Source organism: Nomascus leucogenys, chromosome 6 (assembly GCF_006542625.1).
Source record: "Nomascus leucogenys isolate Asia chromosome 6, Asia_NLE_v1, whole genome shotgun sequence".
Lineage (NCBI taxonomy): Eukaryota > Metazoa > Chordata > Mammalia > Primates > Hylobatidae > Nomascus > Nomascus leucogenys.
The window spans coordinates 88743988-88758692 of record NC_044386.1 but is presented as its reverse complement, the minus strand read 5'-3'; the positions used below and the strand labels follow the sequence as shown (position 1 = coordinate 88758692).

Below are 14705 nucleotides of genomic sequence, written 5' to 3'. Positions count from 1 at the left end.
CACGCGCGGCCCCAGAGCCCAACCTGCTCGGGCTTAGGGCAGTCCCGCACCAGCGGGCTAAGGGGCTGCTATACAGGAAGTCAGGTCTCTGCTCAGAACGAGGTTGGCAGGACACGCTGGGTTGCGGGAGAAGCCTTCGTTAAGAGAGGGTCGATTCAACACAGTCTGTTCTAAACCCTGACAACAAAGCTGGAAGGATTGGCAATTGGAATTCCGGAACTAGGGCTCGAAACTAGCGGGCCTTTGGAAAAATCATTCTATTGCAGAGGCGCACGCACGAGTGCACGTGTGTGTGTACATGGGGGCGGTGGTTATGGTTGTTTTATTGTGTAGGAGTTGTCTTATATTGGAGAACTGCAGAAATGTAGACATTTCCCCATGCCCCTACCTGGCCATAGCAGCACTTTATCCTCTGGCCAAGCTTCTGTCTGAGAACCATGTCTGCTGAGCCTTCTACCTCCAGCGCTGACCCCAAACCCCTTCCAGGTCAGCTCCACCCCTCTGAGCTGCCTCAGCAACTGCCAAGCTGTCCTTACAGCAGAGCTCATGGGTGAAAATTAATTTCTCGCCCTCACAGCTCTGACCAGGGGGTTTTTCACTCAGCAGCTCTTTGGGAAAAAAAAAAAAAAAAAAAAGCAATCAATGGTTGGATGCGTTGGATGGAGATGGACAGTGATTTGTGACATACAGTACTTGCTGTGTAACTGACATTCCTGAAGGGAGTGGCAGCCCTTTCCTGTGCAGGCGTGAGTAGGCCAGGGCCTCGGCGCACCCCCACCTTGCTCCAAGAACCACGAAGAGGGCACACATTCTCTCATTTCCCCTCTCAAATGCTACAGAATGAGAAGGCAGTTTTCTGGAACATTTTCATTTGAACCAAAGTCCATGATAGTAAGAACCAAAAACCACTCAGGGGATGACAGAGCTCTCTATGCTGAGATTGGCCTTAATGGTCTGCCTTGTAATGGAACGAATGCCATTTCAACCCCGATTTTCGGGCAAGCATCAGAAAACTATCAAGCTAATACTGAGGTTCCTGGTCTCCCCCTGTGCTCCCAGGAGGGGAAGGTGGTTCTCTCCCGTTCCTGCCCGACTGCAGCCGGATGGAGCAGGAGGGAGAGGCAGGGGTGGAGCCTGGGGGAGGAAGACAGCTGGGAGAGGAAGCTTAGAGAAGACACTACGGCATTGGCATTGCAGGATGCCCAAACCAGAGAGGACCCAGAGGATATTGTCTCAGATGCTCTCACTGAAGACGCAGACCCTGAGGCCCAGAGTGGACAGTGACTGCCCTGAGGCCATACAGCAAGTCTGGGGGAGCAGGGTTGAAATTCAGGCCTCCAGATGCCCACACCCTCCTCTCTACCCACTTCTCCTGAAATTACTCAGGACCAGCATCACTTCTGCACACGAGTCAGCTTTCTCACTCTCCAGACACCAAAGGCAGAGAGAGGGAATGAACAGAGGGGAGGACAGACTTTGTAAGAGCAGCGAAACCATGGGTCGGGGAACATGGAGCGAGGACGAGGTACAAAGGGCACTGGAAGGGCCACAGCTGGAATGCCCACTCTACCTTTGGATGCAAGAGTGTGGCATGTGCCCCCTTCCTCCTTTTTGATTCCAACATAGCCCCTCATCTCCCTCTCCCCTCAGCTCCCACTTCAGTTGCTGCTAACATGCCTGGAAACCCCTCAGGGCGTGGAAGCTGAGTGCATAGGATTTTTTTTTCCCCTAGGAGATTCTCGTCCTTCATGAGCAAAAGGTCAGCCCTCATAGGACCCACAGGCCCCCAGCCCACCATCCAAGCCCCTCTGTAGCTGCTCTCCTCCATCCACTCTTGCAGGCTCTGGCAGCTCTAACACACCTTGCTGCTTCCCAACCCTGGCCCACCCTCTCTGTAGTCCTCATCCTTGTCCTGGCTGGTTGCTGTGTCCTCCTCTTCAGCTAAAGTGTTCTACCTCCTTCAATATCCAGTCTTAATGCCACTTCTCAGAACCCTGTGTACCAGCAGGTGTCATTCTGCCTTATCATTATTTGTTTACATTACACTCCCTCCTGCTACACTCTAAAGGAAATCATGGCCTCATGGGCCTCTGGGGGCATCTGCAGTCTGTCTCTCCTATGGCACTGGGTGCTGTCTGAAGGCAAGGGCATCCTTCTGGCACCCCCAGCTCCTAACGTGGTACCTGGACTATGGCAGGCATTTAAGGAATGTTGGATGGGTGGGTGGGTGTGTAGATGGGTGGATGGATGGAATAGCCACAGATGTACTCCATAAATAAATAATCCATTTCATTGGCAAAGGGAGAAGCCCCCAAACTCAGGCACCCAGGAGATGTCTGGCAAAGCTGCCCTGCCAGATAAGTTCCTCCAAAGATACCAGGCATGGCACATCCAAAAGACCCCATCTGTTCTATCTGAACCATCAGGGAAGACTCTTGGCTAGAAGAAAGCAATCTAGGCCAGGTGCGGTGGCTCACACCTGTAATACCAGCACTTTGGGAGGCTGAGGAGAGTGGATCACCTGAGGTCAGGAGCTCGAGACCAGCCTGGCCAACATGGCGAAACCCTGTCTCTACTTAAAAAATAAAAATAAAAAAATTAAAACCAGCAAGTGTTCTAAGAATTTGAATTATGAGCTCATGGGGAAGCCATCTTGGATCATTCACTCTGGAGACAATTTCTTTTTTTTCTTTGCTCCATTGCCCAGGCTGGAGTACAGTGGCATGCTCTCAGCTCACTGCAACCTCTGCCTCCTGGGTTCAAGCGATTCTCCTGCCTCAGCCTCTTGAGTAGCTGGGATTACAGGTACCCGCCACCACACCCAGCTAACTTTCGTATTTTTAGTAGAGACAGGTTTTCACCATGTTGGCCAGGCTGGTCTTGAACTCCTGACCTCCGGTGAGCCACCCACCTGGGACTCCCAAAATGCTGGGATTACAGGTGTGAGCCACTGCACACAGCCTCACTCTGGAGACTTTCTTCCACACTCACGAAGCCTTCTCTTCCTCCTCTGCCCCCTCAAACTATGGTGTTCTCCCAGTCTAATCCTAAGTTTCAAACACCAGAGCCACACAGCCCTAGGAGAGCCAACCAGATGGGGTAGTGACTGGTCCAAGGACCAGGTCCAAGAGTGTCCAGGTTCCTGGACCATGGCCGGTCCACAAGCCCATGCACCCAGGTCTCCGGGGCTTGCTTCATCTCTGCTGGAGTTGTTTCCGCAGGGTTATTGCTGTTCTATGTCTGTTATACCTCCTTTCATCCACGGCAGGGACTCCTAGAAAAAGACTTTCACTCCCATGGAAGGCAGCTCCACACTTCCAACCCACCTTAGCGCAGGCAAATGGAAAGCGAATTGGAACAAGTATTCCCAATGCTGTTTCAGAATCTATCCTTCCTTCCATTTAAAAATAAAAAACAGAAACAAAAAAACTGATTTGTCGTGTTTGTGAAACTTGCCTGCCCTCCCTTGTGAAACTTACCGGCCCCACACATCCCAAGTGTCACCCAAAGGAAGTTGGAGACAAAATCATTCTGGAGAAGTTACCAGATGGGGCATATCCCACCTGCCTGTTTTTTCCTGGGGAGAGGGGGGCGAGTAGAGGCAGGGAGACTCCACTGGCTCACTGGAGTTGCCGTTGTGGGGGGACAGAGAACTCAGATGTACCTGCCAGCCTACCTTTCCTGACCAGCACCAAAGGCCTCCAGCCCAAAAGTACCGGCCTTGGCACTATTCAGCCAGGGCTGTCACCCCAGCACAACCATTCGAGAGATTCCCTGAATATTTTACGGAAAAGGAAATTTCAGGCAGTTCGCTCCTACAAAGAGCTGAATAAACGGGTGTAGTTATCCCCATAACATCATTCTCTGCACTTACACCCCCATGAGTTTTCTTGAAAGAAAAAAAAAAAAAAACAGTGGGAATTAAGGCCACTAAGCTGGGCCTGACTCACAGTGATGAGGGATGCATAGGGCATTTGAATAACACCATCATCCATCACATATGCCCAGAGGCAGGCACACCCAGTCACCATTAGTGACCCCACATTTATGGGATATCTCCTCTGTGCCAGGCTTGTGCTAAGTGTCCTGGGTACATTACCTGTAATCCTTCCATTTGTCTTAGGGGTATTTGTAATGGCCTCATTTTATAGATGAGCAAACTAAAGTTCAAGTTTGGATAAGCGACTTGTCCAGCAATTGAACCAGCTACACAATTTGTAAAGCCTGGTACCAAATCAAAGAGCAGGGACCTCCTTGTTCAAAAATTATTACAAATTATTAAGAATGCAGCAGATGAGCCCAGGAAGGCGAGGCTGCAGTGAGCTGAGATCGCACCACTGCATTCCAGCCTGGGCCACAGAGAGAGACCCTGTCTCAAAAAAAAAAAAAAAAAAAAAAAAAGGCAGCAGAATATTAAACCAAGTATGGACTCTGAGCATGGAGGCCTGGAGCTTGCGTGCCCAGGAAGCTGGTTTTGCCAGCACCTTTTCCATTGAGCCCACCTCTTTCCCGGCTCCCTCAAAGAGTGCAGGGAGCTGCATGCAAGACCCTCCCTCCCCTCCCATCTGAGGTCAGAGCGACCCAGTACCTGGAGTAGCAGGAGAGGCCTGTGCTGAGGATGGTGTTCAGAACAGCCAGGGCCACGTAGTAGTCATGGAAGGTGGTGCACATCAGCGCATCCGGGAACGTGTATGCAGAGTAGGCAATGGCTGAGCCTGGGGAAGAAAAGCCAGCCTAGGGAGGGGAGCCAGGCCTTGGCACCACGTGGGCCCCTTGCAAAGACTGTCCCCAGCATCTGGCTTGGCCCTCATCATTCCCACAGTCCTGGCTCTGTGCCCTTGCTGGTGCCATTTCCCCTTCCAAGATGTCCTCCTCTCTCTTCTCTGCCCACCCAAATCCCATCCTGAGAATTTACTGTGAGCCCAGCTTTGCTCCAAGGGCTTTACATATATGGCCTCACATAATACTTCAACCATCCTCCTTCATAACTCTGCACTTATCCTCATTGTACAGATAGGAAGCAGAGGGACAGAGAGGTTTAATCACTCACCCAGGGTCCTGCAGCTAGAGAGTTAACAAAGATGAGCTTCAAACCCAGGCAGGTTAGTGACAGTCCCTGCTTGAGCCACATGCTGTGGTCCATGATGACAGACCCAGCGAGCTGAGCTCTATTCAGAGTGTGCACATCTCACCTGCCCAGGGACATGGGTGCTTGTGGTAGAAAGATCAATGTTGGAGGGAGGGCCCTTGCTGAGACGAGGATGTCATATCAGCAGCTGGGAGACAGGCCAGCTGAGAGGCTGGGTGTTGCGTTGTGTTTTAGGTTTTGGAGTTTGTGAAAGAAGGGTTGCTTAAGGACCTTCTAGAGACCTGTTTGCTGAAGCATTGATTTGGAAGAGCAGGGGAGATCACTGTCCTTTGCAAAGGGGCCAGGTGTGCTTCAGCTGGGGAGACGGGCCTGGACCTGCACCCTCACCTCCTGAGGTCTCCCCTAAGGGAGGCAGCCCAGGGCCTGATGGCCATGCCTAGGTCACCTGTCATTCCAAAGACATCAGGAATCATGGAGTCCTAGCTCAGGGCTGAACAAGGCCTTGGGCCACACAGGTTGATCTCTGTCTTTTATCCCAGCGACAGGTGGATCTAGCGAAGCTGGCCACACAGGCAGAGAGGGTGAACACCAAAGCCTCCTGGTCCCATACTCCCAGCTCCAGCAGGCAGCCCGCGAGATTTCAGTGGGAAGCTGCCTCCAGAGGGAGAGGCAAGCCCTTTGTCTGGCCCCATACTGGGAGGGGGTTCCCTTCTGGACCGGGATGCATTCGCCTAGCAGATGCCAACTAGGGCAAGCTGTGGCCAATGCAAGAGCCAGGGAGCCTCTGACCCTGCCCAGAACCACAGCCAGAAGCAAAAGATCAGAGCCTGAGGCAGGTTCCAGTGTGGGGCAGGCGCTCGGGATGGGTGGAGCACAAGGCACAGGAGCTCATCTTGGAACAGAGCCTGGCAGGTCATCCAGGATTCTGACAGGAGCCTGAGGGCAGGGTGGCTTTCAGCTTTGGGTGCAGGCTAAGGAAAGGGAACTTCCTCTTTCGGGCACTAAGGGAGCCACTGAAGGATTTTGATGACCAAAACCTAGTGAAAGCGCACAGGATGGCCTGAGGGAGGAACCCCTGGAAGCCTGGGAGGTGGTGGGAGGGCTGCTACACTGGTGGGATTGAGGGCTTTGACAGGGAGGGAGGAGGGAGGCAGGGGCAGAGGGTGGAGCAGGGAGTCCCAGATGGAATCAATGGCTCTCTTGGTGGACTAGATGTTCCTTCTGTGTTTCCCGAATACTTCCCCACATCAAGCACTGGGCTATGGGCTAGAAAAACAGATTGGAGGCATCTTCTATGCTCCGGAGTTGTTCCCAGCAAGGGAGGTGTGCCGGCGTGGCTGGTAGGCTGGGGATCAGAAGAACCATGGTGGGGGTATATCCAGGTCTGGGGGTTGGAGGAAGGGCACAGGGCAGGGGCCCCTGAGGCTCCCGTGGTGCAGCCTGCAGGGAAGGGAAGAGGGAGCTCTGGGGGAATGGCCTATGGGAGGATACAGGAAAGGGAGACCATGGCAACAAGAGGAACTCTTACACAGACAGACAATGAGGCCCGTGATGGAGGAAGGCAGGGGACAGGTTGGTGGCGGACCACATGGGCTTCGGTCCTCACCCTGGCTCTGCCATGCACAGCTGTGTGACCTGTCACTTACCTCCACAGTGCCTCACTTTCCTCACCTAGGTATGGGTATGACACTAGGGCCTACCTCAGGGACTGCTGCCAGGGTTAACGAGATCATCGTGGTAATGGCTGCCCTCAGATGCCAACTAAGGCCAGGCTCTGAGCCTCATTTAAAACACATTTAATCATCAGAATATACTCACAAAGAAGATATTACATCCATTTTGTGGATGAGAGATTTGAGGCTTGGCAGGGTTACAAAACTTGCACAGGAGCCTCTAATGTTTAGGGGTGGTGGAATCAGGTGCCAGTACCTGGACCATTAAACATGGTGTGGCCCCTCAGGGGTGTGTGTCAGGGGCCTGGACCAGGGCTTGCCATGCAGCGATTACTCCAGAAATGCCCACACTTACCAAAACAAGTCCAGGGCGGGAAACCGAGGGCCAAGGAAGCCACCCCACTAAGGAGTGTGGACTGCTTCCGGCTGATGAGGGCCCTGACAGTGGGAGGGTGATGTGGTAGAAGGTGTGGTGGAAGCCTCCAGGGGCCGGGTGACGTGGAGAAGGCTGTGATAACTGTGCAAGTGAGAGGCCGGGGCCTGAGTCAAGACGAAGGGGCAGTGCCGCTTAGAGCAGGTAGGAGAGAAGTCACCTGGCCTTAATAACCAATTGGCCAGAGGGTAGGCGTGGGCGGGGAATGAGAGGAAGGGGACCCCAAGGATTAGTCAGGCTCTGACTTGGGAGGAGTAGGGGTGCGACCATCAGTCAGGTTGGACATACAGAGGGGTAGCAGGTGTACGGGCAGGGGCGGGAGCAGGTACAGTTCTGGTCTCATGGCTCTGAGGTGGCGTGGACCTCAGGTAAGAGGTTTACAGTGGAGACAGGGTTTCTCTGGAGGTGGGAAGAGATGCAGTAGGCACGGAGGAGATCCCTGGGGAGCTGGATCATGTGAGAGGAGAGGACAAAGGACCACTTCTGAGCCTCCCCGCCCATGTGTGCCAGAAAGCAGAGGAGGGGAGCCAGCCCAGGGGAGGGGGGACGTGGAGGGTAAGAGGGGATCTGGAGGGTGGGAGGGGATCCGGGAGGGAGGGAGGGATGTGACAGGGACCAGAGAAAGAGAGGGGCATTGAGGAGGCCTGAAGGACCCGTGCGTCAATCTCCGCAGTCAGGAGGCCGGGACCCTGGACAGGGGCACGCACATTCCCTGCTCTCTTCCGCGAACCCATCAAAGCCTGAGGGTAAGCCTGGCTCACACGGAAAGGGGCAAGATCTAGTGAATGCTGGGGACTGGGCAGCAGAGCACTGAGGAGTGAGCGGTGCCACAGGAAAATGTGGGTGTATGTGTGTGAGAGTGTGTGTGAGTGAGCACGTGTGTCTGTGTGTGTGTGTGTGGTGTGTGTGTATGTATGTGGTGTGTGTGATGTGCATGTGTGTGGTGTGTGTATGTGATGTATGTGAGAGTGTGTGTGAATGTGTGTGTAGTGTCTGAGAGTATGTGCACGTATATAAGCATGTGAGTGTGTATGTGGTGTGAGTGTGTATGTGAGTGTATTGTGTGTATATGTCAGTATGTGTGGTGTGTATGTGAGTGTATTGTGTGTATATGTCAGTATGTGTGGTGTGTATGTGGATGTGAGTGTATTGTGTGTATATGTCAGTATGTGTGGTGTGTATGTGGATGTGAGTGTGTGGAGGGTCTGAGAGTATGTGTGTGTGCATGTGAGTATATTGTGTGTATGTGTTGTGTATGTATGTGAGTGTAGTGTGTGTGTCAGTATGTGTGGTGTGTGTGTAGTGTCTGAGAGTGTGTGTGCATGTAAGTGTATTGTGTGTATGTGGTGTGAGTGTATGTGAGTGTATTGTGTGTGTGTCGATGTGTATGTGTGGCATATGGTGTGTGTGTGGAGTAAGAGTGTGTGTGTGCACTTAAGTGTATTGTGTATATGTGGTGAGTGTGTGTATGTGTATGTGTGAGTGCATTGTGTGTGTGTCAGTGTGTGTCAGTGCATGAGTGTGTGTTTGTGTGAGTGTAAGCGTGTGTATTTGAAGAAAGAGGATGGAGGTAGGCTCCTCATGGACAACCTCTTGGGCAAGGAAGACAATAATTGGTTTTCTCACCTACCACGGGAGCCGGAGGAAGAATCTAGAACTCATATCCTTAGGGATAGATGCATGCCCACAAGGGGAGGAGAGAAGAAGAGACTGGAGGAGGGGGCATCATAGTCAATGAAAAACACAAGGAAGAGGGGGCAGTCAGCACCCAATTTCACCAGCTGAGGCTGCTGCTCTATTCCTGCACACTCTGAGCATCTCTCTGATCGTGCTAAGCCTCTGGACATACGAGTCGCATGACCTCACCCTCCTCCTCTTGCCTGGCATGACAGAGACCAGCACTGATGTACTGGAGTCAGTTCATTCTGGCCTGTGAGAGAGCTGAGTGCTGAACACAGCCATCACTAAAAATTGAATCACATAAACTTGCAATTAAATAAATCATATTAACAAAAATACTGACTACTCAATGACGACATCTACTGTATCTGCACGGTGGAATTTCTGTAATGGTGTGCTACGCATATCTCTTCCCACCCTTGTGTTCTGTGACGTCATGTTGGTAGGTTGAAGCTGGCCATGATGGGAAGATTTACACCACAGAAACTGGCAAACACTGCAGATTGGGGCTGTTGTCCCCACAGCGCCAGTGGCTAAATATTTAGCAGCATACTTATGGATAGTTTCTTATAAAACACCCATTGGGAACCTGGACGGGGCACTGGCATTCCCTGGACTCTTCTGCAAACTCATCAAAGCCTTCTGGTGACCCTAGCTCACAGGAGAAGGGGCAAACAGCCCAGTTGCAGGGGAAGGAAAACAAGAACAAGGCCTCACATACCCAGGCTGAAGAGGTTGACGGCACCATAGTCCAGGAAGTAGCAAATGTGCCGGGCATTCTTGGACATAGAGCTGAAAGTGTGCGCACAGCTGGACACAAGCGGGTACACGCAGCTGGTGCACATGTACACAAGCATTGGCCAGGAGTAGCTGTCATTCTTGATGTCTGTCACATACAGTGCAGTCACAAACCTCCATGCAAAGAACCTGGAACACAGAGGGCCCACTCACCCTCCGCGATGACCACAGAGGACCCGCTCACCCTCCACGATGAACACAGAGGACCCGCTAACCCTCCACGATGAGCACAGAGGACCCACTCACCCTCCATGATGAACACAGAGGATCAGCTCACCCTCCACAATGAACACGGAGGCCCACTCACCCTCCACCATGAACACAGAGGCCCACTCACCCTCCACAATGAACACGGAGGCCCACTCACCCTCCACCATGAACACAGAGGCCCACTCACCCTCCACAATGAACACGGAGGCCCACTCACCCCTCCACCATGGACACGAGGGCCACTCACCCTCCACCATGGACACGGAGGGCCACTCACCCTCCACCATGGACACGGAGGGCCACTCACCCTCCACATGACCACAGAGGGCCCACTCACCCTCCACGATAACACAGAGGGCCACTCACCCTCCACAATGAACACGGAGGGCCCACTCACCCTCCACGATGAACACGGAGGGCCACTCACCCTCCACCATGAACAAGAGGGCCACTCACCCTCCACCATGAACACGAGGGCCCACTCACCCTCCACCATGAACACAGAGGGCCCACTCACCCTCCACCATGAACACAGAGGGCCACTCACCCTCCACCATGAACACAGAGGGCCCACTCACCCTCCACCTGAACACAGAGGGCCACTCACCCTCCACCATGAACACAGAGGGCCCACTCACCCTCCACCTGCAACCCACTCATCATGAACATAGAGGGCCACTCACCCTCCACCATGAACACAGAGGGCCACTCACCCTCCACCATGAACACAGAGGGCCACTCACCCTCCACGATGAACACGGAGGGCCCACTCACCCTCCACCATGAACACAGAGGGCCACTCACCCTCCACCATGAACACGGAGGGCCACTCACCCTCCAACATGGACACAGAGGACCCACTCACCCTCCATGCTGGAAGCTCCTCTTAGATCCTCGCCTATCTACTGTCTCCATTCCCCAGCGATGACCAATTCCTTTGTGTTCTCACTTTGGGGAAAAACCATGTGCTAGGGAGGTGGGGGGTCCTTTTTTAATTGGGAGGCAGTACTTTGGGAATGGGCAGGTGAAGTAAGAAGAGAAGCTTTATGAATATCTAGTCCAATCCCCTAGTGATTCTGCAGCCTCAGCTTGCATGCTTCCAGGGATGGGGGGCTCATTACCTCCCAAAGCAGTTCCGAGGGCTGGAAAGTTCTCCTTCATTGGCTCAAATCTGTCCTCCTGGAATCTATCTCCATTTGATTGCCCTTAGTTCCCTCCACCAGGATCATAGAAAACAAGCTTAACATGTGTGTGTGTGTGTGTATATATGTATATGTATATATGTATGTATGTGTGTATATATGTATATGTGTGTGTGTATATGTGCACACACACACATATATACACACACACATATACATATATATATACACATACATACATACATATATACACTTTTTTTTTGAGATGGACTCTCACTCTGTCACCAGGCTGGAGTGCAGTGGCACGATCTTGGCTCACTGCAACCTCTGCCTCCTGGGTTCAAGCAATTCTCCTGCCTCAGCCTCCCAAGTAGCTGGGACTACAGGCACCCTCCACCACACCTGGCTAACTTTTGTATTTTTAGTAGAGACAGGGTTTCACCATGTTGGCCAGGATGGTCTCGATCTCCTGACCTTGTGATCTGCCTGCCTTGGCCTCCCAAAGTACTGGGATTAACAGACACGAGCCACTGCGCCCGGCCACCTATCAAATATTTTAAGGCAGTCTTTCTAACCCCCTCTCACCTCCTTGAACTTCACATTAAATACTCCCAGTTCCTTCAGCCATTCCTCGCAGGATCTAAACTTGGCATTACCACCATCCCTGTGGTTTGTCCTTGCTCCATGTAGTTTGTCTATGTCCCTCTTGTAGGAAGGCTCCTCAAATAGAAGCAATGCCCCAGGTGGACCCTTGAAAGCCCAGAAGCCAAGAGGACTATTTTCTCCCTCCTCCTCCACACTGTTCCTCCACTAAGAGTACAATCACTTTTCTGAATAGCTAGTCCCACAGCTGACTCTCAGCAGAGCCTAGATCTCTATGCAGAGACACTTCACAATTCTTCACCAGATCTGCCTGACCTATAGTCCATGCATGAGGTTCCCGCCTGTGGAGCACCTCACTTCCACAAATCACTCCTAGAGAGCTGGCTCCCTTTCCCACTAACTCCTCCAAGGGAGGAGACTCTACCAAGCTTTTCATATACAGGAGCTGAAGGAATATTGCTAAATCCTTCCAGCTACACTTGTGGACTTTTTATTTTTGTCCCAGCAGAAGTAAAGCTTAAGCTATTTGCTGTTTCTCAAAATGTATCCTTCAGTCATTTCAATTTTTCAGTGGTCCCATTTCCTTAGGGCATCTTGATCCAGACCTTCCCAAGTCCTTCCTGCTACTCTCTGTTGCTCAGTCAGGATCATCTCTGAGAGCCTGGCACAGTGTAGAGGTGCATAGGCAGTGCTGGGGGTGAGGGGGGTGCGGCTCACCCAGCTTGGCTCAGCTGTAAAATAGCAAAAATTCACCCTACAGGGATCCATGCATGCAGCGCAAGACCCACAAGCAGGGATGGACAGGCTGGTACCCTTTTAGCAGCTCAAATCTCAAAACAGCCTAAATCAACCATGATTCATTCAGAAAATGGAACACCAGGCAGATGTTCCAAAGTCCAGGAGACATGCAGATTGTAGATGCTGACAGAGTGAGATTTCCAAGGGAGGTAAGTAAGAGGAGGGCAGCAGGGAAAGAGGCAGATGCTGGGGACACTCACAGCACAGATGCTCCTGGGTCCCCAGAAAAGCTCCAGGAGGACGCACAGGAAGCAGGTCCTCCTGGCCACTCCAGGGAGGAGAACTGGGGCCAGTGGCAGAGCCTGACTCTATTCCCTTCTGAAGGGTTGTAATTTATAAGCATGTATACTTTTAAAAATGACAAATGGCCCCTGGAGCAGGGCTGTGCTGCCACCCCTGCCTGGTCCACAGGCCCAGGGCTGCCACGCTCCTTTACAGATCACCCTAGTCCACACCAGACCGAGCTCTCTCCCCTCTCCACTGAGCTGGCTGCTGGAACCAAACAGCCTGCTCCTGCATTTTGGCCCCAGGTCTGTCATTTGACTTCTACTCAGGCTGGCTGCCCCTGTGCGGGGAGCCTGGGCCCATCTCCACTCATGGCACACTCCTCATCTCTTCTTAACATGACTGGAGGGAGTCCAGTGACCAGCCTGTGCCACAGCGCCCCTGCATGACATAAGGAAGCCACCCCTTCTCTCGGCTGTGTCTACATCGACCAGTGGTGGTCTGAGTGGGACGGTGGCTTGAATGGCCTCTGAGTTCTTCCAGCTCAGACCCACTGTGATTTGGTGCTTTGACCCTGTCTCCATCCTCCATTCATTAAGCAAAGGTGTGCAGTTGTGACATTGGCCTTCATCTCCCACCTTTCTCAGCAAGGCCCCTCCTCACTTCCCTGGCAACTCCCATTTCTGCTTACAGGCTTCCCAGAGCTTTGCTCTTAGCTGGCTCCATCTACAGGCTGCCTGACCAAGTGCCTCCCAGTTGCCGTGGTTCCCAGAATGATTACAGAACACTCACAACTCTGTGCCAGATGCCTCTATCAATGTTTTCTCCCCAAACTCTCACAGCAACCCTTGGGAAGGTGCGGACCATCACTCCTGCTTTGCAGGTAGGAAAATGTGAGGCTCAGAGAGGTTGACTTGCTCAAACTAGTGACATTTTAACCAGGGCTGCTGGAAGACCTAGAAAGTCTCCAAGACTGGAGATGAAGGTAAATGCTATCATATCAGGCACCGGAGCAGGGAGCAGGGAAGGACTGAGGCACTTTCAGGATTTCCCCTCAAATCTTACCCCAGTCCATGCCTTAAAGGTCATCCCAGTGGCACACCCAATGTCTCTTCCCTCTGTCACACACTCCCTTCACCCGCGTATACCCACGGGGGATCCCCAAACCCCAGCACAGAATCACAGCCCTCTCAACACTAGCTGTGTTTTAAGACACCCGGGTCTCCAGGGCTCCTGAAGGAGACAGGCCGGTCGAGGGGGCCAGAAGGTACCAGAAGGGCAGCAAGTGAGTCCAAATGTTGAGAGTCTCATTGGTCATTTGGAAAAGGCTGAGGATGCAGGCAGTGGCAGAACTCTGTGGATGGCGGTAGCCGAACAGGATGCCTTGCTCATGGAACACCTGCAGAGGCAAAGGAAAAGGACACTGGGGTGAGACCAGAGGGTGGCACGAAGGTCTCTGGAGAAACATCTTCCAGGCCATGCACTGTGTGCCTCGAACGCTTGACCGCAAGTCCTTGAACTGTTAAGCTGTTCCCCTCACTCTCTCCTTCCCTCGCAGTAGCTTCTAAAATCCCGTGTCCTCCAAGAAGCCTCCAGCCAGCTGGAGGAGGGAATTCAAGGGCCAGGCTCCCTTTGGGAATCCAGCCTGTCTTTGCATTCCCCGGCGTACTTACTCTTCGCATGAATCTTGCCTAAGAATCTGTTTTCTCACCCCTCTGCCTGGGGCCTACAGCCCAGTTTTTGGACGCCTTTTTGGTGAGCTGACATAGATGCTGTCTGTCTGAGCCGGCAAGCCCTGCATGTCAGGGGCTGGTGGGAAGAACTCTGCAGAAGATGCCCCTGGTGCCAGGATATATTCACCAAGGTGCTTCATAAAGGGCTTTTGATGATGAGGACCATGATGCTGATGCCTGGGCTGCAGGAAGAGGAGGCGGCCGCCCACAGCAGGGCTGCTCAAGCCACCCCCACCCCCATGCAGCCCATTTGGCAAGTCCCCCCCAAAAAACACCCCCACTGAGAAACCTGGACTGGTCAGGTGAAATATGGGGTATCAA

At 52.7% G+C, this 14705-nt stretch overlaps 1 protein-coding gene across 1 annotated transcript in view; it reads right to left on the bottom strand.

Annotated features, from left to right (window-relative positions):
- Nucleotides 1-14705, bottom strand: part of PAQR5 (progestin and adipoQ receptor family member 5) — a 49674-nt gene that overhangs the window by 12721 nt on the left and 22248 nt on the right. Inside the window, exons 3-5 of the mRNA XM_030814664.1 lie at nt 13923-14050; nt 9597-9802; nt 4589-4715 (exon numbers count right to left, since the gene is read on the bottom strand). Coding sequence (XP_030670524.1) covers nt 4589-4715; nt 9597-9802; nt 13923-14050 — 461 coding nt within the window. The remainder of the gene's footprint in view (nt 1-4588; nt 4716-9596; nt 9803-13922; nt 14051-14705) is intronic.